General features: G+C 39.7%; 1 protein-coding gene across 2 annotated transcripts in view; it reads right to left on the reverse strand.

Moving 5' to 3' along the window:
* Positions 1-2,051: 2,051 nt before the first annotated feature.
* Positions 2,052-19,127, reverse strand: part of nr1h2.S (nuclear receptor subfamily 1 group H member 2 S homeolog) — a 29,829-nt gene continuing 12,753 nt past the window's right edge. For both annotated transcript variants that reach the window (XM_018228271.2, XM_018228272.2), the window contains exons 3-10: positions 17,923-18,000; positions 11,702-11,854; positions 9,645-9,914; positions 7,761-7,978; positions 6,721-6,900; positions 5,750-5,849; positions 4,259-4,467; positions 2,052-2,941 (exon numbers count right to left, since the gene is read on the reverse strand). In XM_018228271.2, the coding sequence (XP_018083760.1) occupies positions 2,795-2,941; positions 4,259-4,467; positions 5,750-5,849; positions 6,721-6,900; positions 7,761-7,978; positions 9,645-9,914; positions 11,702-11,854; positions 17,923-17,962 (1,317 nt within the window). In that variant the 5' untranslated portion in view covers positions 17,963-18,000 and the 3' untranslated portion in view covers positions 2,052-2,794. The remainder of the gene's footprint in view (positions 2,942-4,258; positions 4,468-5,749; positions 5,850-6,720; positions 6,901-7,760; positions 7,979-9,644; positions 9,915-11,701; positions 11,855-17,922; positions 18,001-19,127) is intronic.

Here is a 19,127-nt window from a genome sequence, read left to right on the forward strand (position 1 = left end):
GGCTTTCTTTCATTTTCCTTCGACTCCAATTTAGAGATTAATCATGAAAAAAGGAATTGTTATTGACATTCGTTCTACTCGTCTCTAACAATCTGTTCTCAAAAGTCTTTCCGACATGAAGTGGTGGGAAGAAAACCAAACATTAAATTTCTCGAAACTATATTTTCTCTTTGTATATAAATATAACAGTAAAAAGCACAGTTATGGTTTGTATGACATACAATAGTTCTCTTCCCCCACTCGCCAAAAAAAAACGTTGGATGAAAACGTGTTGCCGAGTCCACCTGCCTGTAGATGGAGACCGTCTCATATTTATTTATTTGCGCTAATCATCGGGACCGGAGAAAAGGGGATTGGGAAATATAAAAAACGTTGTCTCTTGCGTATCCCCAGCGTTTGTGAAGCAGTATGAGTGTGTTGGGCAGCATGCCGCCCCCTAAAATCCTGCCGCCCTATGCCCGGGCCTTGGTGGCCTTTCCACAAATCCGGACCCAGGCGCCCCATTATTTCTGTAGGCCCTACATTACTGGGGAGCAATAACTGGATCAGCCTGATTTGCCCCAGTGCACAGGTGGTAGAATCATACAAAGATCTGTTCATATCTTTAGGGGGCAGATTTAATTAGAGGGAATTTTCAAAGTAAAAAAATTCGGAATTCTAAGTAATTTTTTTGGATACTTCGACCATCGAATAGGATACTACCACTTCGATTCGAAATAAAATCGTTCGAATATTCGACCGTTTGATAATCAAAGTACTGTCTCTTTAAAAAAAACTCGGTCGAATTTCAAAGTATTTTTAACTTCGAAATTTGACCCTTGATAAATCTGCCCCTAGGTGCATGGTCAACTTAGACACCACATAGGTTTTTAACTTTTTGGCGGATTTGCTCCCAAATAGCAACCCCACTTCCCACTGCACTACTCTGCCTGTCATTATTAAAGTGCGGCCCAGTTGGGATTGGTGGGCGTTGGTGGTTCCAAAGGCCCCTGCGGAGGACTTAAAGGGATACTGTCACGGGAAAACATGTTTTTTTTTTTGTTTTTTTTTTTAATAGTGCTGCTCTAGCAGAATTCTGCACTGAAATCCATTTCTCAAAAGAGCAAACAGATTTTTTTTAAATTCGATTTTGAAATCTGACATGAGGCTAGACTAGGGGGTTACCACCTTTTCTGGAAAAAAATACTGGCCTTCCTATATATTAATCTTTTTTCCCTATTAATAACATTGGGATCAACCATCATTTTTACCAGCCAGGCCAGTAATACCGGCCAGGTGGCAACCCTAGGCTAGGCATATTGTCAGTTTCCCAGCTGCCCCAGTCATGTGACTTGTGCCAGCATTTTAGGATGGAACTACTTTCTGGCAGGCTGTTGTTTCTCCTACTTAATGTAACTGAATGTGTCTCAGTGGGACTTGGCTTTTCCTATAAAGTGCTGTTCTTATATCTAACAGGCAGCTGTTATCTTTTGTTAGGGAGCTGCTATCTGGTTACCTTCCCATTGTTCTGTTGTTAGGCTGCTGGGGGAGGGGAAAGGGAGGGGGTGATATCACTCCAACTTGCAGTACAGCAGTAAAGAGGGACTGAAGTTTATTAGAGCATAAGTCACATGACTTTGGGCAGCTGGGAAACTGACAATATGTCTAGCCCCATGTCAGATTTCAAAATTAAATATAACAAAATCTCTTTTTAAAAATGGATTTCAGTGCAGAATTCTGCTGGAGCAGCACTATTAACTGATGTGTTTTGAAAAAAAAATGTTTTCCCACGACAGTATCCCTTTAAGTCACAATGGGTTTAGTTCTATTTTAAATACTGGGAGGGGGTTTACTTCGCCTTTAAACCAGGAAAGGGAGGGGGAACAGAATATAAAAACCATTCATGAATTTCTGACATCACGAGTATGTGGAAGAGTGAACCAGGCATGCCTGAAGCAGTACTGGAGTTGGCTACTAATAGTGGTTTGTGCATTACCAGACTGAGAGTAGGAAGTGTGTTTACCTGCACGATGAATAAATTTGTGTAAACGCAGACACATACATTCACCTGATATCTGTTAATTGTCTTTACCAAATTAGAGACCCTCTGCTAACGCTTGCTTTAAGTGCCAAACTACAAATAAAATAGAATCTATTCATCTAGAAATGAAAGTAAGAGAGCGAGAGGCCACAATTTAAGGGCATCTTAAGGACAAACCAAAGTGCAAGATCTGGGAAGAAAGAAGAAACAGGGAAGCGGAGAATCAAAAGCCTGAATAGTGTTTAGTCGATCAAGGCCACATGAAGGCCATTGTACAGCACTGCTGAAGGAAGGCGCCAGGCAGACATGACGGAAGCAGCAGCTGTTCTAGAAGACGATCTTGATCAGATTTTGTCCATGCCACAAGAAACCAAATTCGTTGGTAGAAATCCAAGGTGATTCTACTGCACTTCCAGTAGCCAGGACTCTGTACGAAATATGGTCATTCATCAATGCCTTTGAACATACCAACTGGGGATGATGGTGGATGAATCCAACTCTTGTCTACTTCTGTAATGTTAACCTTCTGCACGATGGAAATGTAGCCAATAGTCTAACCCTATCACGGGTTTTATCCTACTGACCGGAAAGAGCACAGCCACGCAAGTGTTAATGTGAAGCTGCTCCAGTCATCGGCTGAAGAGAAAAAATCATCCATAGAAATCTCTGCTTCTTTATCACTGGTGTAAGACCTACAACATCCCCACTGGGCTGCTGACCGGATACTTTCCTGGCCGAGCAAGCTCATCTTGGGATCCATTAACAGTTTATCCGTTACTCGTGAACATCCCAGATTTCAGAAAGTAATGGGGGCAGTTTTTTATCCTGAAGGCGGAGAGCAAAAACCTGCTCTGAGTGCACACTACTAAGCGTCCGCAGGCTGACCAGCTTCATCAACATGCGAGGAAACATCAGGTGGTCCTGCAGAAGGAGAAAAAATATCAAACAAGGAGATAAGCGTGCTGACACCATGTTGATCTTAAAGGATAAGTAAACCTTTAAAATAAGTAAAAGTAAAATTGATGAGAGTGCTATTCTAAGCACTTTTGTAATTTACATTCATTATTTATTTATTTTTCATTTCAAGATATTAAGGGATACATGTGCATATACTTAGGAAAAACCTTAGAAACCTTTCTCATATCTTTCCTAAGCAGAAGAACATCAAAGCAGCCTCTTTCTCTCTCCTGACAACTTCCTTGGTGGTCAGACTGGTTGCAAACTGGACAGCAGATAGAGCTGTTGTAACAAAATTAATTTATATTTACAATACATGTATCCCTCAAAGGACATGTAAAAGCAAAAAAAAAAAAAAAAATCCCATTTTTACTTTTATTAATGAAAAAGAAACCTGTCTCCAATATACTTTAATTTAGGAATGTGTACCGTTTTTATAAGAAACCTGACTGTATGTAGTGAAATTCTCCCTTCATTTACTGCTGATGATAGGAATTGTCAGATGGTCCCTAACTGCTCTACAGGGAAAAAATCATACTTATGAACAGCAGGGGGAGCCCTCGCATTACTTCCCAGCCATGCAAAACTCAAGCAGCTTTGTTCGTTTCCCTGTAGAGCAGTCGGTGACTGTGTAGAGATTTGTATTGGATTTTATTTTTGCCTTTACATCCCCTTTGCTGTTTCCAACTCCAGCTGCAGGGACAAAGATCATGGAGCCAGATTTAAACAGATAAACTGGGATTCTATTTGGAGGATTATTTTGCTGCAGCCACTGGTTCTGCAGAGTTGGAGAAAGTTTGTATTAAACAATACAAAAACTATAAAATCCACATTGGATTACATGACAACACAGGACCCAGTGCAGTCTGTATATTCTGATTATTAATCAGTCTTGCTGTATCGGCTTCTGGCAGATATTATTTGACTTGTGCCGTTTTGATAATTTATGACGATCCCTAAGCAGCCCAGACCACACTGAGCATGTGTCTTGGTCTTGCAAAGATGTTTAACAAAGTTACAAGATGGTGACACTCTGTGGCCAACTTTGAAAACATAAATCATTTGTTTGATTAGGCTTGTGGTGCAGTAAATTTATGTTTAGTATACAAAATACAGCATTTCTAGCATTATTCTATTTTAGACTTTACTTCCCCTTTAATATCTTGGAATAACACCCATATCAATCTTACATTCACTTACTTTAAAGGTTTACTTATCCTTGAACAGGTCAAATTATTTGGTGTCACGGTTTTTTGAATCAATGGTCAGTTCTTGGATTACCTGAGGTCGTTTAATACGGGTGTAGGAGTGCAAGGCTTCCACATACGGCAGCTGCAGGTTTTCTACAAGCTGGTGATTCTGAACATTTGGTCGGTCGGCAGAGAAGATGTTGATTGCGATCAGAAGGGCGTACTCTGCGTCGTCAAGCTGCATCTGCCTCATGCCGCGAGAGAACTCAAAAATGGGGTTGATGAACTCCACCTGCAACCCTAATGACAGAAACAAAATGGGTCAGATGCAGAACCAGGAGTTGTTATAACATCTGTTGAAGAAGATAATAAATAGATGCACTATAGAGATCCAGTGAGGCTGAAGATCAACAGTTACCCGTCTGATAAACTTGACCAGTTAAGAAATTCAGTTTTCATTGGTTTACGGCATTATTTAATCTCATATTCAATTCTGGGCAGTTTTCTTTGTTCTTTTCACAGTTTGCAAATGCAATATGATTAAAATATTCCAAATGCTGTATATCAATATAAAAAAGGTAAACCTGTGGCCCATACCCCTGGTACCCCAACTGATATTAAGGGAGAAGGAAAGCTGCCAAAGCAGTTTATTGCCAATAGATTAACCACAATAGCGCAAGCTATAATACTATATGTATTCTGCAGAATGCTTTACCATACCTGAGTAAACAGCTCTAGAATCTGTTTGTTTAGGATAGCAGCTGCCATGTTAGCTTGGTGTGACATCACTTCCTGCCTGAGTCTCTCCCTGCTCACTTATAGCTCTGGGCTCAGATAACAGCAGGGAGGAAGCAAACTGAGCATGCTCAAGCCCTAGCTCTGAATAGCTCTGGGCTCAGATAACAGCAGGGAGGAAGCAAACTGAGCATGCTCAAGCCCTAGCTCTGAAAGAGTTGAAAGAAGGAAGTCTGATACAGAAGCCCATGAGTACACAATAGAAGGAAAGAAATGTGGGGTTTCATTTGACAGAGGACTCAGAGCAGCATTACTTTGAGGGTTTACTGGTGTATTTATATAGACCTTTCTGATAAAGCTTACTTAGTTTTAGCCTTTCCTTCTCCTTTAAAATACTTGAAAACCTGCATTCAGCTTAGCCTTGCAGAAATTGCTGCTGCAACTGATTTATGGAATCTGATGGAACACACCATGCAAGTGCAGTGTGAGCATGGGCAATGGGAAGACAGCTCTTAGTGCTCATGCCTTGACTGCTGACCAGATGTCTGGCAAGGAGAGGGTGCAATAAATGATAAATCAAGGCTTACAATGAAGAACAGAGTGTGATGGCATTTGCCAATTGTCTCAATTCGTGTCTATTTCTGCATTTCACCATTAGGAACATAGACAATGACGGGCGCACACAAAGGCAAGACATTGTGTACAGAGATGCCGATATCCGAAATATGTGCAAACATTAAAATTCAGCATGTGGGCAGGAGTCGTGCAGTTGTGTAAAAGTCAAGTAAGGCTTATGGAGATAGACTAATGAGGAGATCAAGCAAGAAAAGGTATCAAACCCGCTCACCTGCTCTGTGGAAATCATCTTTGCTGTATGTGAAATCCTTGAGAAAGGTTATACATTCTGTCTCATGATTGTAACGCCTCGCTGTTTCCAGCAGCATAATCTGTAAGATAAAATAAAACTCTCTATAATGATAACCAGAGAGTATTAAAGATTTGCTTTTAAAATGGAGAGAGAGCAGAGTCGAAATGTTCTGATTGTGGCAACGTGCAGGAGCAATCAAAACACAGATATTCAACCATTCTCTTAAAACAGGATAGGCCACTCTTTCTCCAGGACCTTACGCAGATAATTATATTACCAGTGCACAAGCCCCTCCCAATCACCCAGAGTTTTGTCAATAAGGTGTACTACCCTTTTAAAGGGGAACTATTGCGAAAATGAAAACTTTATATAAGCTTCAGCACACTGAAATAATCCGTTTTCTAAATATTATCAATTAAATATTCTGCATTGTTTCTGAAATAATCAAATTTATCTTCACTATTCCTCTCTCAGCATCGGTTTCTCTTCATTCTGTCTTCATTCAGCAGTTGTGTGTCAGATATTCATTGACAGTTAGATCCAATATAATTTATAGGGGGGCTCCTTTTGCCTAGAAGATGTATTAGAGGTCACTCTATTAAAATCCCCAGACATCGTGTCTCTCTACATGCAGGATTTGTGCAAAAGGCAATTATTTTTTTTGTTTGTACTGGAATCAGTTATTTGAGTGAGCTCTTATACATCTATTAGGAATAAGATATATTGGATCTAACTGTCAATTAATATCTGACACCCAACTGCTGCATGAAGAGAGAATGAAGAGAAACAGATGCGGAATAGTGAGAGAGAGGAATAGTGAACATAAACTTGATTATTTCAGAAAATATGTAGATTGTATTTAGATAAAGCTAATATTACATTTTAATTTTCACGATAGTTCCCCTTTAAATATAAGCGAGTCAAAGAAGGTACAACAGAATAAACAGTACCTCTATTGTTGATGCCTTCAGTAGAGCGATCTGATCCTCACGTGACAGTTCTAGGAAGCCAGGTATTTGTTTGGCAAAATCAACAATCTCCTGCACAGAAATGATCGCCAACTCCGTAAAGTGAGCAAATCTCTGCTGTCGAGCTTCTCTGCTGTTTGGGTCACTTCCAGGTGGCCATGGCTTTGTGCAAAAAAAAAAAAAAAAAAACAAGAATAATACGTATTAAAGGGATACTGTCATGGGAAAAAAAAATTTTTCAAAATGAATCAGTATTAATTTTTTCAAAATGAATTAATATTATTAATATTGCTGCTCCAGCAGAATTCTGCACTGAAATCCATTTCTCAAAAGAGCAAACAGATTTTTTTATATTTAATTTTGAAATCTGACATGGGGCTAGACATATTGTCAATTTCCCAGCTGCCCCAAGTCATGTGACTTGTGCTCTGATAAACTTCAATCACTCTTTACTGCTGTACTGCAAGTTGGAGTGATATCACCCCCCTCCCTTTTCCCCCCAGCAGCCAAACAAAAGAAAAATGGGAAGGTAACCAGATAACCGCTCCCTAACACAAGATAACAGCTGCCTGGTAGATCTAAGAACAACACTCAATAGTAAAAACCCATGTCCCACGGAGACACATTCAGTTACATTGAGAAGGAAAAACAGCAGCCTGCCAGAAAGCATTTCTCTCCTAAAGTGCAGGCACAAGTCACATGACCAGGGGCAGCTGGGAAATTGACAAAATGTCTAGCCCCATGTCAGATTTCAAAATTGAATATAAAAAAATCTGTTTGCTCTTTTGAGAAATGGATTTCAGTGCAGAATTCTGCTGGAGCAGCACTATTAACTGATTCATTTTGAAAAAAAAAAAATGTTTTCCATGACAATATCCCTTTAATTTAAAACATACACAAAAAGAACTTTAAAAAATCAGTTCAGAAAAAAAGGAATATAAATTACTATTATTAAATCAATTTTTTTGTTCCTATAAATCGATTAGATGTTATAAAAACCTAAGTGTATCGTGAGAACACACCGTTACTTTGGGCTGATCACTGAAAGAGCGTTTGTTGCACTGCTGTTGAGCAGATACCAGTTGCTGAATCATTTTTTCTTGCGGAGGTGTGAGCTGAACGACTTCTTGGGATAGCATGCAAGGGCTTGGAGGGACCAAGGCAGATGAAGGTCGAGTTACATCTTCCTCTTGTTGTTTCCGGAACTTCTTGCTGCGAATCTGCTCTTCAGAAAGGACACCTAAAGAAGAGTATAGGAATGGACAAGGTGAACATTTACGGGCAGATTTATCAAGGGTCAAAACTGTCAAATTCGACTAGGGAGTTATTCAAATTCGAATTGAGTTTTTAAAAAAAAATTCAAATGAAATTTTCAAGATTTATCATACTCTGACCCTTCAAGAACTCGGATTTGACTATTCGCAACCTAAAACCTGCCTAATTGCTGTTCAAGTCAATGGAAGGCTTCCAGGGATCAATTTGAGTTGTTTGCAGCCTTCCTGACATTCGAGAAAAACTCGAATCGAGTTTTTTTAAATTTGAATCAATTTAGATTAGAATTCGATTAGAGTTTTTGGGTCGATTTAATTCAGCCGAGTTTGAAAAATTTGATTTTTTTTCAAACAAATTTTGATGGGTCGAATTTCTAATTTATGGGAGTTTAGGGGAGTTTTTAAAAACTCACATGAATTCGAAATTCGACCTTTGATAAATGTGCCTCATCCGAACATGTGGTATAGCCATCAGATGGCCTGTGTACCATTAAACAAACAGGGCAAAGGATTTCTATTAAAAACGTTTTGCTGTTGATGGAAAAAGCTTAATACATGATATTTACACCCCGCCATATAATGAACTCAATCCCAACCCTATTTTGCAAATTAAGACTACACTCTTTTTATCATTTGTTAAAGGATAAGTAAAACTTTAAGTGAATTTAAAATTGACGAAGGGGCTATTGTAAACACTATTGCAATGTACATTCATTATTTATTCTTTTTTCATTCCAAGATACTAAGGGAAACATGTACTGTTAATATGATTACTCAGCAAGTCCAGTTGTTTTTAGGTTTACCTATACTAGATATACCATGACCTAGATGAATGAAAATCTTCATAGTCATACTGTTAATATGAACGAATTTTGCTTCAACAGCGCCACCTGCTGGTCAGTTCCTGACCAGTCTGACCACCAAGTAGTCAAGGAAGTTGTCAGGAGAAAAAAGAGGCTGCTCTGATGTTCCTCTGCTTAGGAATTTTTTTTTCCTAAGCAGAAGAACATCAGAGCAGCCTCTTTCTTTCTCCTGACAACTTCCTTGACTACTTGGTGGTCAGACAGGCGGGAAAATGACCAGCATGAACAAAATTCATTTATATTAACAATGCATATTTCCCATAGTACAGAGCTCCCCAACCTTTTTTTACCCGTGAGCAACATTCAAATGTAAAAAGAGTTGGGGAGCAACACAAGCATGAAAAACTCCCTTGGGGTGCCAAATAAGTGCTGCGATTGGCTATTTGGTAGCCCCTATGTGGACTGGCAGCCTACAAGAGGCTCTACTTGGCTCTATACTTAGTTTTTATGTAATTAAAACTTGCTTTCAAGCTTGGAATTCAAAAATAAGCACCTGCTTTGAGGACCCCGAGATCAAAATCCTAGGGGTTGGACAGCAACATGTTACTCACAAGCTACTGGTTGGGGATCACTGCCTTAGTATCTTGGAATGAAAAGAGAACAAATAATGAATGTAAAATACAAAAGTACTTAGAATAGCCCCCTCGTCAGTTTACATTTATTTATTTTAAAGGTTTACTTATCCTTTAACAAACAATTTTTAATGTACAAGTCTACCACAGACAATTTTGGAGCACTGGATGCTGGACAGAGACAAATCCCTAGGACTTACACTGCTCTCGCATTCCTGCCTCCCTGCACTTCCGAAGCCGGCACTCCTGACACTTGCGTCGCATGTACATGTCCATCTGGCACTTGCCGTTGTTCTTGCACTTATACTGGGCGCTCTTTATGACGCTGCGCCGGAAAAAGCCCTTGCAGCCCTCACAGCTCAGCACGTTGTAATGGAAGCCCGAGGCCTTGTCCCCACACACACTGCAAACTTCATTCCCCAGCATCTTTGGGGCAGGACCCTTTTTCCTTTTCCGCTCTGGTTCCTCTGCTGTTAAAAGAAATGATATTCAAGTGAAGGAAGGAAAGGCAATAAAGCAAAAATGAAATGCACTCAAGCCTATGTCGCTTCGTGCAACTATAGAGAACGGGTTGCTTTCCCTTTTAAAAGCCCTTTTTATTGTGCTTATGTTGAAGATATCTCTATATCTATCTATCTATCTATCTATCTATCTATCTATCTATCTATCTATCTATCTCTCTCTCTATCTCTCTCTCTATCTCTCTCTATCTCTCTCTCTATCTCTCTCTCTCTCTCTCTCTCTCTCTCTCTATCTCTCTCTCTATCTCTCTCTCTATCTCTCTCTCTATCTCTCTCTCTATCTCTCTCTCTATCTCTCTCTCTATCTCTCTCTCTATCTCTCTCTATATCTCTCTCTATATCTCTCTCTATATCTCTCTCTATATCTCTCTCTATATCTCTCTCTATATCTCTCTCTATATCTCTCTCTATATCTCTCTCTATATCTCTCTCTATATCTCTCTCTATATCTCTCTCTATATCTCTCTCTCTCTCTCTCTCTATCTATATATATATATATATCTATATAGACACACACACAGTCAATAGATCTAACACACTCAGTTCACCAAAAACCTTACATAGCTGTATTATCCAACAGTCAAGAAATAGGTGCATATAAAATAAAAATCCATATTTATTGGGTACATTTAAAAGAACCGGCCGCACTTAGATCCAGTCCTTCAGTAACAGACCCGCACTCCGGTATGTGATGAATCAATCTGCTTTTATTGTGTACATTTCATACATGAGAGTAAGGGGCAGATTTATCAAAGGTCGAGGTCGAATTTTGAGCTATTATTTGTGTACTTCGACTAGGGAATAGTCCAAATTCGATTAGAAAAAAATAAAAAAATTTGAATATCGAAATTTATCATGTACTGTCTCTTTAAAAAATTCGACTTCGAACCATTTGCCATCTAAAACCTGCCAAATTGTTTTTTTAGCTTATGGGGGAACCTCCTAGAACCTACTTGGAGTCAATCGGTGGACTTTGAAAAATCTAAGTTTTTTTTGGGAAAAACTTTGAATTGAATTTGATCGAATGCACTATTCCTTCGTACAATTCGAATTCGGCTGAATACGGACCTATTCGATCGAAAACTGACCTATTTGACCAAAAAAAACCTTTGACTTAATTTCTGTTGGTCTTTTTGAATTTGAAGTTTTTTCAATTCGAAATTCGCCCCTTGATAAATATGCCCCTAAGTGTGTGAGTGTGTGTTTACCATCTCCTATGTGATGCCAGGAGGCTTTACCCTACAACTGAAGCTAAACTACAAAGTAACATGGTAAGTTAGGTTGAAAAAAGACACACGCCCATCAAGTTCAACCTTTTAATACTATATATAACCTGCCTAACTGCCAGCTGATCCAGAGGAAGGCAAAAACCCATTTGAAGCCTCTCCAATTTGCCTCAGAGGGGGAAAAAATTCCTTCCTGACTCCAAAATGGCAATGGGACCAGTCCCTGGATCAACTTGTACTATGAGCTATCTCCCATATCCCTGTATTCCCTCACTTGCTAAACACCATCCAACCCCTTCTTATACCTATCTAATGTATCAGCCTGTACCACTGATTCAGGGAGACAATTCCACATCTTCACAGCTCTCACTGTAACAAACCCCTTCCCAATATTTAAGCGGAACCTCTTTTCTTCTAATCGGAATGGGTGACCTTGTGTCAGCTGGAAGTGACCTCACGTCAACTATCATTCTCTTATATCATACTATAGCCAATAATACATAGGCTTACCAGCGCTCTGACAGGAGCCCTCTCCGTCGGTTCCCAGCACTTCATTCTCATTTGGGAGGGAGGAACTTTCCGACTGCTCTTCTTTTATCTGCAGTTTAGCTGAGCTAGAGGAATCCAGCAGCACTGTATCCACTGAGTGGAAGGAATCCCCATCTGGTGAGAGACAAAGTATTACTAGGCAGTTATGAAGACCTTGTTTGGGCAGCAGGTCATATTTAATACTATACATTAATCTGTCACAATAGAGGTTGATTGGGGAGATGAAGAATATTAGTACTGAGAGTGGGCCCCTGGTCTAAGGTTTTTGGGCGGACCCCTGGTGTCCCAATCCGACACTGGCATGGATCACATGTCAAAAGACAAACTGATCACATGGACTGACAACTGCCACTCATTTCAAGGGATTATCAGAGAGATGTGTCCATTTGTATTTCATATCGGCCTATGATTTTCTGCTTGACTTGAACGGATCACAATCTGACTTACTCACACAGCTGTCAGAAAATTTTAAAGGGTTGTTCACCTTTCAAACACTTTCTTTTAGTTGAGTTTTTTGTTCTCCAGTAATAAAGACTTTTTTCAATTGCTTTCCGTCTTATATTTTTTTTTACTGTGTTTCCAAATTTTAAGTTGAAGTTTCATGTTCGTGTCTGTGGTGTCTCAGTCTGGCAGCTCAGTGATCCAGGAGCAGATTCTGAACTGTTACAATTTGCTCCATTTAGTTGATACAATTAGTTGATCCATTTCTCAGCAGTATTTGTGGAATATCATCAACTATTGTATCAAGTCTGTCTTTAAAGGGGTTGCTCACCTTCAAACAACTAGTTGTTTTCAGATAGATCACCAGAAATAATTACTTTTTCCATTTATTTTCTATTTCTATGTATCACTGTTTTTCTAATATTAAAGTGTAACGTGTCATTTTTCACCTTCTAAAGCAGCTCTAGGAGGGGGGTCGCCGACCCTGTAAACTGTTCTAAATTGATACATTTAGTTGATACATTTCTTATCTTTGTCCCTGCTGAGCAGAATCTCATTCATTACAGGCAGTTGTTAGAAATGATACAATAGTTGCTAATACTGTAGAGATCTTATTGAGAAATGGATCAACTAAATGATGCAGAATTAAAAAAAAAAAAAAAATATATATATATATATATATATATATATATATATATATATATATATATATATATATATATATATATATATATATATATATATATATAAAGTCGACGACTAGTGATGTGCAGGTAGGCCTGATACCCGCGGGACTCGGGCCAACCCCGCACTTCCATTTGCGGGTCTGGGTTCAGCTCTTCTTCCTGCTCTCCCCGCCTGCCACCCGGAACTGCCGGCTTCCTGTTTGATTTTTTAAAGACACGGGCCTTAAAATGGAAGCAGGAAATCGGGCTCGGGTGGGTTGGTGAAGGGCGGGTTAGGGTCGGGTGCGCGTTTCACCTGACCTGCACATCGCTATCGACGACCCCCAACGAGAGTGGCTTTATAAAGACAAAAAAAAGGTCAAAATTCAACATTACACTTCAATATTAGAAAAACATTCACAAATAAAGAATTTAAGTAATTGGGAAAAGCTTATTTCTGGCGAAGTATCTGAAAACAACTGAACTGGAAAAAAGTGTTTGCAGGTGAACAACCCCTTTAAATGGTAGCTAGGGACCAATGGTGGCTTCTGGCGAAGCACCAAATCCAGGATTCGGTTCGAGATTCAGCCTCTCTCAGCAGGATTCAGATTCGGCCGAATCCTTCTGCCCGGCCGAACCGAAACCTAATTTGCCTATGCAAATTAGGGACGGGGAGGGAAATTGCGTGACTCTTTGTAAAAAAACAAGGAAGTAAAAAATGGTTTCCCCTTCACACGCCTAATATGCATATGTAAATTAGGATTCGGTTTGGTATTCGGCCGAATCTTTTGCGAAGGATTCGGGGGTTCGGTAAAATCCAAAATAGTGGATTCTGTGCATCTCTAGTGGCTTCCAATATGGAGGCATCTCTATGTGCGTGAGACCTTTAGTGTAATTAATAAGCAGTCATGGCATACCAACCTACAGAGCTCATTTAGACCATTTATAGCTGACAGTTAGGAACAGGTACAAGCAAAACAAGAGTTACAATAAAAATGATATATCAAGAAGTAAAAGTCCTCCACACACTCCAATCTATACCCAATATCCTATATAATGAGCATAAATAATCACAACTACAACTTAACAAAAGATTACCAAATGAAGTGAAATTAAAAGGCTAGGTTTCTAGCAGCGATCATAAAAATATTTCCCTATCACTAGAGGTTTAGTCGGGTCTACCAGAGAATGCAGTCCGGAGACAAAGCACTAGCATGGGATGTTGTCCTGCAAAAATAGTTTATCTATTGTTATTCCCAGCCAGAGTGTGGCCACTTTTAGACCTCACCTCCAGTAGGGGAGATCATTTTTGTAGAATAAGCGCTGTTTAAATTAGGGAGATTACACAGTAGAACCCAGTTGCCATAAATAAAGCCTTCACACCTCAAGTGCCAGAGAAAATATACACTCCAAGGAAAAAGGTTTAGGGAAGGATGTCCCGCCAGCTGTAGTTCAAAAAATCAAAGCTTTATTCAGGCTACAATAAAAACAGTGAATAGGAGTTTTTAAGGGATATACTTCCCATCCTATGACATGTTTGGTCTCCTGACGCGTTTCATGCCTCGTTCTGGCACGCCATCAGTGATATATAACGCGTCAGGTGACCACACATGTCATATGATGGGAAGTATATCCCTTAAAGGAGAAGGAAACCCCCTGGGCGCAAAACCCCTCCCCCCTCCCCTGTGTTGCCCCCCCTCCTGCCGGTCAAAGCAGGAAGAAGACGCGCGTGGGAGAAGATGGCGACTGTGAACTCCGTGGACAGGACCTGCGCAGAGGGATGAGTAACAAGTTAGGGGCATTTGCCCAGGGGGACAGGTAGGCCAGGGGGGAGGAGGGAGCAACACAGGGGAGGGGGAGGGGTTTTGCGCCCAGGGGGTTTCCTTCTCCTTTAAAAACTCAGCAGCTCGTCAATTTGCATATTAACCAATCTGGTAACTAGAATCCAAATGACCCTAGCAACCATGCATTGATTTGAATAAGAGACTGGAATAGGAGAGGGCTACATTTGTAGCCTTACAGAGCATGTGTTATTTAGAAGGGAGTCATCGACCCCCATTTGAAAGATGCAAAGAGTCAGAAGAAAAAGGCAAATAACTATAAAACTATAAAAAAAAAAATTATGAAAACCAATTGAAAAGTTGCTTAGCATTGCCCATTCTATAACATAATAAACCACCCCTTTAACCAGAGAAAATATAACAATTGTCAGTCAATCATAACAGGACACTAACATAGAGACAGGAGTGAAAATGAAAAAGAGAACGAGCGTGTAACACACTGGTGACTTATTGTGCAACATTTTTAACTTGTGACAGGAAAGTCACAATAAAGCTTAAACTTTCCCCTACATTTTCCCAGGAAGCCGAGCAACCAGAGCAAGAAGCTTTCCATTTCAGCAAGGGTCAGGGCAGATCCTGGGGCCTCCCCTCGGCAACTCCGTGCTTAAAACTTCAACGTCCGAGAGGGTCAAAGGGGGGCCACATTGCTTGTGCAAGCGGAGGTAAATTTCCAGGTTAAAAAATGGAAATTTGGTTCTTAAAGTTACAGGAGGCGGCTTTTTGCCTCCCCTTGTAACTGGCCACTCGCTGTTCTCACCTTGGCTCATGGCAGGAGCGGCCGTGGCAACTCACCGCATGGTGTTGTACGGATTGTTTCAGGGCACCTATACGGAAGGGGCAATTCTGGAAGCCTGGTGACATATGAACTGTATTAAGGGCATCTTGTTGTTTTCCTCATTCTAAGGAGGGAGAGTAGAAGCATCCAAAACTGCCACACACTGATCCACAGTCTGCTGCGTGACTACAACATCCGCAACAGCCTTGAAGACTAAATACCCTCTCCTTCTCCCCATCCTCCCCTCTTTCTCTGTTTTAAGTGGAAAATAAAGCTTCGGGCAAATCAACTCCACTACCCCACCATCTGATCCGTTTTGCTTTACCAAAAATTTGCGATTCAGCAAAAAAAGGTAGCCAAATGCATTGAAGTCAATGGGTGTTAAATCACACAACAATTTTCAAACTACCCAATTTTTTTACCCAATTTTTTTACTATCAATTACAGTCTATGGGGGTTTTATTCTCAGCGAAACAGTTTGCCCATCCCTGGTCCCTTTCTACTCTCTGCCCTGGTGAACGTCAGTAGTGATGGCACTCACAGGATTTACACAACCAAATAAAGCATGAAAAATACAAAAAATATATAAATATATATATATATATATATATATATATATATATATATATATATATATATATATAAAATCCCTCCAATGTCGGCACTCCAGAATCAGTCACGCTTGAGTCAGAAGATCAATATCATAAAGGTTTATTAGGATAGACCAACGTTTCGATACCACACAGGTATCTTCGTCAGGGTATATATATATATATATATATATATACACATACGTGAAACATCACGTTGGCTGTACATGCACCTTCTAATACACACATTTTTATCATAAGAAATCCCGGTGTTTTTGATCTTCTTTACTATATTTGGATGTTTTACCATGCACCTGGGGATGATGTGTAAGCTGTATATATATATATTTCAATTTGGAATGAATCTGTAACAACCACGTTATCAGGAACCTTGTTCAGCGAAAGTACCTGCGGACACACAGGTGAACCCTGTGGTTCCGGTGTTCACCGACGCCCTTTTTGGGCCACGGGCTTTCTGCTGCGGAAGCCTACAGGGAAGTGCGTAACAAGTCCGTAAGCAATGTACGGCAGAGATTTAGAGAAGACGTAGTCAAAGTCAGGCGAAGAGTTCAAGGCAGACGGCATGAATCGTAGTCAAAGATCGGGCAGAAGTCAAAACCAGGAATTCAAAGTCACAAACAAACGCTTCGGCAGGAACCGTAAACTGGAACCAGCTTGGGCACTCACGAAATGGAGGACTGGGCCTTTAAAGATGATTTGGCGCCAAAATTCGAATCTGCCGCCTATTTGTGATGTCACAACGCTTGGCGCCGTGACACGAGCGTCAGGACACTCTACACCAAACTTCCCGCAAACCCGGAAGTGCGCGCTTGCACATGGACTTCCTTGAAGAGACGCGACGGGAGTTAACGCCAGAATCTTCATCCTTGAAAAAGGTCCTAATAAGGACCGAAACGTTGGAACACTAATATGTGTATAGAAAAAGGTCCTAACAAGGCCCGAAAGTTGGACACGAATATGTGTATTTATATAAAAGTTGAAGAATTTCACAAAGGGATACATATATATATATATATATATATATATATATATATATATATATATATATATATATATATATATATATATATATATTTATATTTATATACATCTCATGTGACATCATCCTCCCATCTAGCCCAGGATCTCTCTTTTATAGCTTAGCATTAAAAAACATAAAAGTAATTAACTTTCTCACATGGCAAAGCTCTCGGCCCAGCATAAAAGAGGAATAATAAATAATATGCATAAAGCCCTGACTCTTACATTGACCCAGGAGATCTTTCTGACACTCAATATATAGAGAGGACGTAAACTAGGCAGTCACTCGCTGAACTCTCATGGTGGTACTGGTGCAAAAGCCCCAAACCTGTAGCTGGGAGAAGAGACAGAATCTTAAAGACAACAAAGACTTGCACACCAGATAAAAAAAAAAAAACAATCCAATATTCAATAAATTTAATTTAAAACCCCTTTTATCTGGTGTTCAAGCCTTTGTTAGTGTGAAGATTCTATTTTAGACTGAAACAAAACAAAAGGTGACTGTATATACAACCACAAACAGGGAATTCCTTAAATATTCAAGGACAAGTAACCCACCCAGAGAAAGGGTTTTTTTTTATTAAACTTTAGCTGTCCTTCAAAATGCCCATATCTTTAAAATAAACCTTTATGATTCACAATTTCAGCCATAATCATAGCAAACACAGCCATAGAAGTTTTAATGCATTTTATAGGTTTTTTATAACTTACTTATTATAAACAATGATTTATAAATCCATAATGGCCCACAGCCACTTAAAAATACTCTTTATAAACTCTTTTTTTTGTAGAACACATTATTATTAATGTCTATTACAGAAAGACTTACCAAGTGAAACATCAGAGCCATCGACAGCCGTGGCTGACATATTGGGTCAAGAGTCTCCAGGCATTTTCTGGCCAAACACTGTTTAAAAGAGAAAAAAAAAGAAAGAACACACTTTATCAACCACTCATTTTTGTGCTATGAATATATTAATATAGCTGTGTAGCAGCAAATGATTGAAGCTTTTCGAGGAGGATAGAGATGAACTAGAGTCAGAGCTTCTTAAAAGAGGAAGGAAAGCTACCCTGTTTGTTTAGGACAGCAGCTGCCATATTAGCTTGGTGTGACATCACTTCCTGCCCGTGTCTCTCCCTGCTCACTTATAGCTCTAGGCTCAAATTACAGCAGGGAGGAGTGGAGGAAAGGGGAAAAGGGAGGAGGAGAGAGGAACAAACTGAGCATGCTCAAGCCCTAGCCCTGGAGGTTTATGCTGAAAACAGGAAGTCTGATACAGAAGCCCATGAGTACACAATAGAAGGAAAGAAATGTGGTGTTTCTTTTGACAGAGGACTCAGAGCAGCATTAATTTGAGGGTTTACTGGTGTATTTATATAGACCTTTCTGATAAAGCTTACTTAATGTTAGCAAATGTGTATAAACCAGACATTTCCATTAAAAAGTAACAAAGGTTGCACTCCACTTGCTGGAATACTACTACTCTCAAACAGTTACAGCTTTAGCACTTTTTTAGCACCTACTGTCCAGTCTTCTGCGAGGAGGAATGTTATTCTTGCACCATTAAACAGAGGCAAGTAGTAAATGTTTGCTTTGTTTAAAGGACCAGTAACACCAAAAAATGAAAGTGTTTTAAAGTAATGAAAATATAATGCAGTGTTGCCCTGCACTGGTAAAAAAGGTGTGTTTGCTTCAGAAACACTACTATTATTTATATAAATAAGCCTAACAACAGGATAATGGGAAGGTAACCAGATAGCAGCTCCCTAACACAAGATAACAGTTGCCTGGTAGATCTAAGAACAGCACTAAATAGTAAAATCCAGGTCCCAATACGACACATTCAGTTATGCAGTAGGAGAAACAACAGCCTGCCAGAAAGCAGTTCTATCCTAAAGTGCTGGCTCTTTCTGAAAGCACATGACCAGGCAAAATGACCTGTGATGGCTGCCTACTGACCAATATTGAAATTTTATATTGTAGAGTGAATTATTTGCAGTGTAAACATAGCTAGTTAACCAAAAATGTAATGT

The sequence above is a fragment of the Xenopus laevis genome, chromosome 7S (genome assembly GCF_017654675.1).
Source record: "Xenopus laevis strain J_2021 chromosome 7S, Xenopus_laevis_v10.1, whole genome shotgun sequence".
Lineage (NCBI taxonomy): Eukaryota > Metazoa > Chordata > Amphibia > Anura > Pipidae > Xenopus > Xenopus laevis.